General features: G+C 50.6%; 1 protein-coding gene across 1 annotated transcript in view; it reads left to right on the forward strand.

Annotated features, from left to right (window-relative positions):
- Positions 1-5,735, forward strand: part of ST8SIA2 (ST8 alpha-N-acetyl-neuraminide alpha-2,8-sialyltransferase 2) — a 29,905-nt gene extending 24,170 nt beyond the window's left edge. The window contains exon 6 of the mRNA XM_041418651.1: positions 5,081-5,735. Coding sequence (XP_041274585.1) covers positions 5,081-5,366 — 286 coding nt within the window. The 3' untranslated portion in view covers positions 5,367-5,735. The remainder of the gene's footprint in view (positions 1-5,080) is intronic.
- The last annotated feature ends 265 nt before the right edge of the window (positions 5,736-6,000 follow it).

A 6,000-nucleotide genomic window follows, 5' to 3' on the forward strand; every position in this document is an offset into this window, starting at 1 on the left:
CTTTTCAGGCCCCTCCCAGCTCAGATTTTCTCACCCTCTGTCTCAGGGTTGGTTCTGCTGTGTCCAACATCACCCACCTGTGGGTTTTCTAAAGCAGCTACTTCATGCTTCCTCCCCGAAGGAGTTTCATGCTTACAGGGGCTCCTCTGAAATAGCTGCCCTGGGGTCTTGTGCCTAAAGTTCCCCTGAACATGAAACAAACGGTTCAAGGACTGTGGTCCTGCACTCAGGTGAGAGGAAAAGGTGTCCAAAGGGTGTAGGGAAAGACAGCAGCCATTCACAAGTGTGTGACTGGAGTGGGATGTGGGGGGGAACTGTGAACACCCATAAAGCCATGTGTGGGTTAGATCAGTGGATATCCTGCAGAAAAAGTCCTTGTGTGAGCTATTATCCTCTCCTCTTCTGCACTTCAGGCACCTTGAACCCGAGCTGTGGTGTGTCTGCACTGGGGGCCCAAGAGAGTTAATTTGTTCCTGTTAATCTGAAGGATTCAGTCTTTTCTTTTTCAAAAGAAGTGAAGGGGCATAGAAAGGAAAGGTGAAAGAAATAAGGTTATTCTCAATTATTTTCTTTTTTTGTCTGTTTAGAAAAGCTTTACCTTGAGGGTGTTGAGTACCATATGTGTTTGAAAAAGCATCTCAGCTCAAGATCTGGAGGAGAAGAGAGTTTTTTATCTGTGGCTCAGAGCTAATCTGTTTGTGCCAAGCCACCAAAAGCAGAACCAGGCTACATGGTCTGGATCCAGTCTAGACAAGGAGGCTGGGTTTGGTGTTTGGGCTTTGCCCAGCCTCTGGATAAAGCCCAGCTGACACCAGATGCAGTTTTTGGAGCCAGTGTTAGCATCTGGACGGGGACATGCCCATTCCTGCATTTCCAGCACAGCTCTCATCACTGCTCGTGGCTCTTGGCTGTTCTGGTGGAGGTGACAGAGGAAACTCGATGCCTGGACAGAAAAAGGGCTGGAAGAAGCTGAATGGGGGATATCAGCTGCTCTCTGGGCTCCAGCACTTCATCTCCATCCACCCAGCCCTGGGCTCTGTCCCCTGCCAGCAGCAGCAGCTCCTGTCCCCCCTGCACCGTCAGTCAGCACCTGCTTATCTGTGTCTGGTTTTTCCTGGGTATTGCTGGAGCAGGGTGTGTGTGGCACACTGATAATAATACACTGCTGCCACTCAAGGACCAGCACCTCCACAACAGCTTGTGTTCATATCGCCCTTTTATGAATTAGCTTTTTTAAAAGAGTCCGAAATTGCATTATTTCAGCTATTCTGATTTGTATCATGAAATTATGCAGCTGATACTGCTGAAATTTGATTTCTTCATTGACCTATGTCTTTTATTCATTTCATGAGGGCAATGGATTTTCTGTTAATTTTATCCTGTGGGTTAACCCTTACCAGGAGGGTACAAGTTATTTTAGGTTTTTCTCAGGCATTTTGGGAGGTGGTTGGTAAGCAGAGAGCAGAGCCCTGCCCTCTCTAGCAGTCCTTGAATGCTGCCTGCAGGGAGTTCTGCACCCAGCATTCCAGCCCAAATCCAGGCCAGGCTCTTCTCTCCACATTCAGTGATGCTGGGGAGGATGAGCACTCTCAGTGTGGTGGGACACATGCTCCAGATGTGCAGCGGGGAGGCTGCCACCTTCCCTGGCTCCTGTGGCAGCTGTGGCTGCCTAGGGGCAGTGTCAGTGTTGCCTCCTGCAGGATTCCCTGGGCTTTGAGGTCCCAGGACAGCAGATTCTTTCCCTGTGGCTGCAGAGCAGCCTCCTCACGAGAGGCACTTGGCAGCAGTTCTGCCTAGGAGACTTCTGATCATCTCCAGTTGAGGATTAGGAGATGAGGAGCAGCCAGAACCATCTTCCAGCTGTAGGGTGAGACCCTCTGAGCTCCTCTTCTTAAGTCTCAGTTCAAGAAGGTGTTAGGGCTTGTGTCTAGGCTGCCACCTTACAAACAATGGCCTTGAAGATCTGATGGCATTTTCCATCTGTCACTATCATCATCTGAAACCAGAGCTGTCTCAGGCAATTTTTCCCTGACAGAATCATGGTTCCTGTTCTGAGCCACATCCTGCTCAGGCTCCTGCCTATCTCAGGAGCTGGATCCACTCCTGAGGGTTTATTTACAGACACAGCACCAGCTCCTCGCTGGGAGAACAGCTCTTAGAACAGAGGTGTTGGGTTTCAGCACTGCTCTTTGCTCTTCTGTTTTAATTGCTGTCTCTTTCCATAAAATGTTGCAGTTAATAGTTATGGTGATTGGTGTAGCCAGTTTGAAAAATAATTACTGCCTGCTTCGAGATTATCTTTCCTCCTAATTAAAATCCTGGACCTCACATATTAAAGGTGTGCTGTTGACACAGCATCCCGTGTGCGCCCAGACAACCTCATTTGGATTTACAGAATTAATTAGGTTTTATTTCCATCCCCAGCTGTTCTCTCCTGCACCAGGGTTGTGGCTGCTGTCTCAGCTGGACAGTGGTGGGAGAGATAAGAGGAAGGTCTTGCATAGTTCTGAGACTCCCATCACAAACCAGTCATTAAAAAAGTATTTCCCGGACCTCACCAGAGGATTTCCCACCTTCACTGTCAGGAAACAAATTGCAGGAGCTGTGGCATGGCCTGTTTTATGGATTGGGCATTATGTGTTATGTTATGTCATCCATGTGGGTGGTTTGGGACAGCCTGGAGTCCCTCACCCCCTCTCAAAGCTGCATTGAGAATTCATAATGCTGCATGAGTGAGGTTTTTGCAATACCCTGCCTGCAATAAAGGGAAATACAGACAAAAGAGCCAGGTTTTAATTTTCATTATTTAAAAAACAACTTGTCAGTGTTCCCTACCCCAGTATTATCAAGTGAGTGCTCACAAGCTGTCTTTGGTGAGGTGGATACACTGGGTTGGTTGTGGTAGGGCTGGTTTTGGGTGGTGGCTTGTGCACATTTGTTGGGATTGGTAAGGTTTTTTGTGTGTGCTGGGTTGCAGAGGGCAGCGTGTGTCTATAGGGTGCTTCAGTGTCTGACCCAGGTCATTTTCATCCTTGTTAATGTGCATTAAACTGGTGGTCACATGAATGGCCTGTGCCTCTGTACAAGAATCATTTCATCTTGCTGTCAGGATCCTTGGATATTCATAGAGTATTTACAGCCTCCCAACACAAAAGTTAGTATTTTGGGAGGGCAAAAGGTCACCAGTATTTTTCTGTGTAGTCCAGCTGGTAAATTGATAGAAAGGAGAGTTTTGAGGCGAAAGCAGCTGCAGGACAAACCCTGACAGTTGTCCTCCCTCAAAGCCAGCTGGTTAGTATGACTTGACAGTTCTTCCCAGGATGCTTCCCTGCTGCATGAGGAGACCCTAATTCACAGTGTTAAATGGTTGTGATAATCTCCCACTTCCCTCTGCACACAGGGGGTCTAATGTGCTTACCCATAAACTCATCATGGAGGCTGCTTTATGGCTACCTGTGGGAGCAGGCTGCCTGCCACTGCAGTGAGCTCTGCTGGGTCCCCCCAGCACAGCCCTGTGGCTGGGCAAGCACACAAAATGCTGATGATACTGCTTTTCCCCCAGTTTTTTTGCTCTTTTTTTTGTGCTGGATGCCAAAGACCTGAGCCAGGCAAAGACCTCCTTCCCCAAACATCATATTCATCCTTTGCTAAAGCCCCCTTGAACACTCCTGGATGTGGCACCCCAAAAAACTGTCCCTGTGCCCTTCCTGCATATGCTGAGGCGGTCACTCTGCTTCCAGAATTTGATTCACCAGAAAAGTCAATTTTTTCTCTTATCTGGCTGAGAACAAGCAAGCACGTTTTTGTGCCTCGGTTGCTAAATTTTAATGGCTTTCTTGAAAAGCTAATTTGCAGGATTAAGGCTCAGCTCTCCCAAGGGTTCCTGCTGTCTGAGCACCAGACCCTCAGGAGCCCAGCAGAAAGTGTGAATGAGCAAGGCACTTCCTGGGGCTCCACTGCCACTGCAGGAGCCACCTCAGGATCCCAAACATCTGCTGAGGGCTCTGCTCTGTGTCCTCGTGCCTTTTGTCCAAGGTGCTGCCAGCCACTCACCTGCTAAAAATAATCCAAGGGCTCAGAGAGGCTGCAGCACAGCGGGATGTGCTGCCTGCTCTGGGCAGTGCTGGCATCAGACAGGCTGGGGAGGAGGGAATGTGCCTGATGGGGATATTTTCTACCTCCCCACACATTTTGCATTCTGATTTTGTTCCTCTTGACAGTGTTCTCCTGAGCGAACCAGATAAGTTGCTTTTGCAATAAATATGGGGCACTGGAAACATCTTCTTACAGGATGTTGATTCTGCAATAATTTTTATCAGCAGCCCAAAATACCACAGCTGATACCATTTCTGCTGTTGCATCACTACATCCCTACATGCTTCCCCTGTTCTTTTTGCCATCCCTCATAAAAATGAACGTGTTTCCCAGCAGTGAGCACAGCTGACCTCCATATCTCACATTTTCTATTGCAGTGTGCCATATTGTGTGTCTGATGGACTCTTGCTGCCGAGCGTGGTGATGTATCTTGGTCCAGGATCACAGCAGCAGTTGCTGGGTGTAATGGGAACTCAGCAGTGCATTTTAGCTCTTTCAGCCTGGTGACCCTTTGTTCCAAGGCAGATGTTTTTCTAGCCCTGTCGTGTTTGCTGTCAGAGTAAAATCTTCATTCATCAATGAAAGCCATCAGCATGTGTTTGACTGCGTCTGCTTCGAGGGGTTGTTGGAGTCTACTTGACCTGTGGATGCTTTGGTCTGTGGTATTGATCTCCAGGGTTGATTGGAAGATAATTGTAGGCTGAAGTACCGAAGGCCACTGTTGCAAGCAATTTGTTTTTCATAAAGGATTGTCGAGGCATGAGATGCTTCAGTGCCATGGCAACAAGTGTGATGTAACCAGCAGGCAGAGAGCAGGAGGATGCAGTCCCTAGAGAGGCTTTTTCTTGGCATGGAGAACCCTGCCAGTCAGACTCCTCTCACTTTGAATCACCAATACATCTCAGTGAGAGGCTGGAGAGAGAAAAGGTGCAGGGCAGGAGCTGGGTGTGCGGGGTGACTAACAGGCTCCACTGTCCCCTTGCAGGTACTGGCTGACCAACAAGGTGCACATCAAGCGACCCACCACCGGCCTCCTCATGTACACCCTGGCCACGCGCTTCTGCAACCAGATCTATCTCTACGGCTTCTGGCCCTTCCCCCTGGACCAGAACCAGAACCCTGTCAAGTACCACTACTACGACAGCCTCAAGTACGGCTACACCTCGCAGGCCAGCCCGCACACCATGCCCTTGGAGTTCAAAGCCTTAAAGACGCTGCACCAGCAAGGAGCCTTGAAGCTGACTGTGGGGGAGTGCGATGGGGCCACGTAGGGTGGTCCCCGGGCACGTTCCTGCACAGCCACGGGAGGAAGGGGAGGGGGCAGAAAGGATGAGCGCTGCCTGGCGGGGTTGGTCGTCTTCGTTCACGCGCAGGACAGCGACACAAATATATCTACGTGGTACCTATATATATTGACCTGAGTGTTATAACTGTTCGGTGTTCACCAAGGGACGGGCAGGAGGGATGCGGGAGCGCCTCACAAGGCTGGCCTGGGCAAGACCCCTTGCCGTGGGGCGTGCTGGACTCCAAGGGTGTTTGCCTTGCGTCGGAAAGCCGTGGAGGTGGCCTTGGTTTCTGAGGGTGTGTTAGGTGATGGGTAACCGTGAGCCGTTTGTCGTGACTGGTCCGAGGGTGGTAGTTAGTTTGTTCGGCCGAGGGCGGCGAGGCGCGTCCTTGGCCCCGTGCTCGTGGCGGGGAGGGGAAGGGGCAGGGAGCGGGGTGGGCAGGGAAGGTTTGTTGGTGGCTCTCACAGCCCAGGGTCCCGTGGCACCGAGCAGGACCCGGCTCCCGCTCTGCAGGGACCAGATCCATCCGGACACGGAGCGGGCACAGCCTTCGGAGCAGGGGAAGCGTCTGGGGCTGCAGCTGGGTCTGCAGGAGGAGTCAGGGAGCAGAGCTGAGCTG

The sequence above is a fragment of the Onychostruthus taczanowskii genome, unplaced genomic scaffold (assembly GCF_017590055.1).
Source record: "Onychostruthus taczanowskii isolate IOZ18803 unplaced genomic scaffold, ASM1759005v1 scaffold6, whole genome shotgun sequence".
Classification (NCBI taxonomy): Eukaryota; Metazoa; Chordata; class Aves; order Passeriformes; family Passeridae; genus Onychostruthus; species Onychostruthus taczanowskii.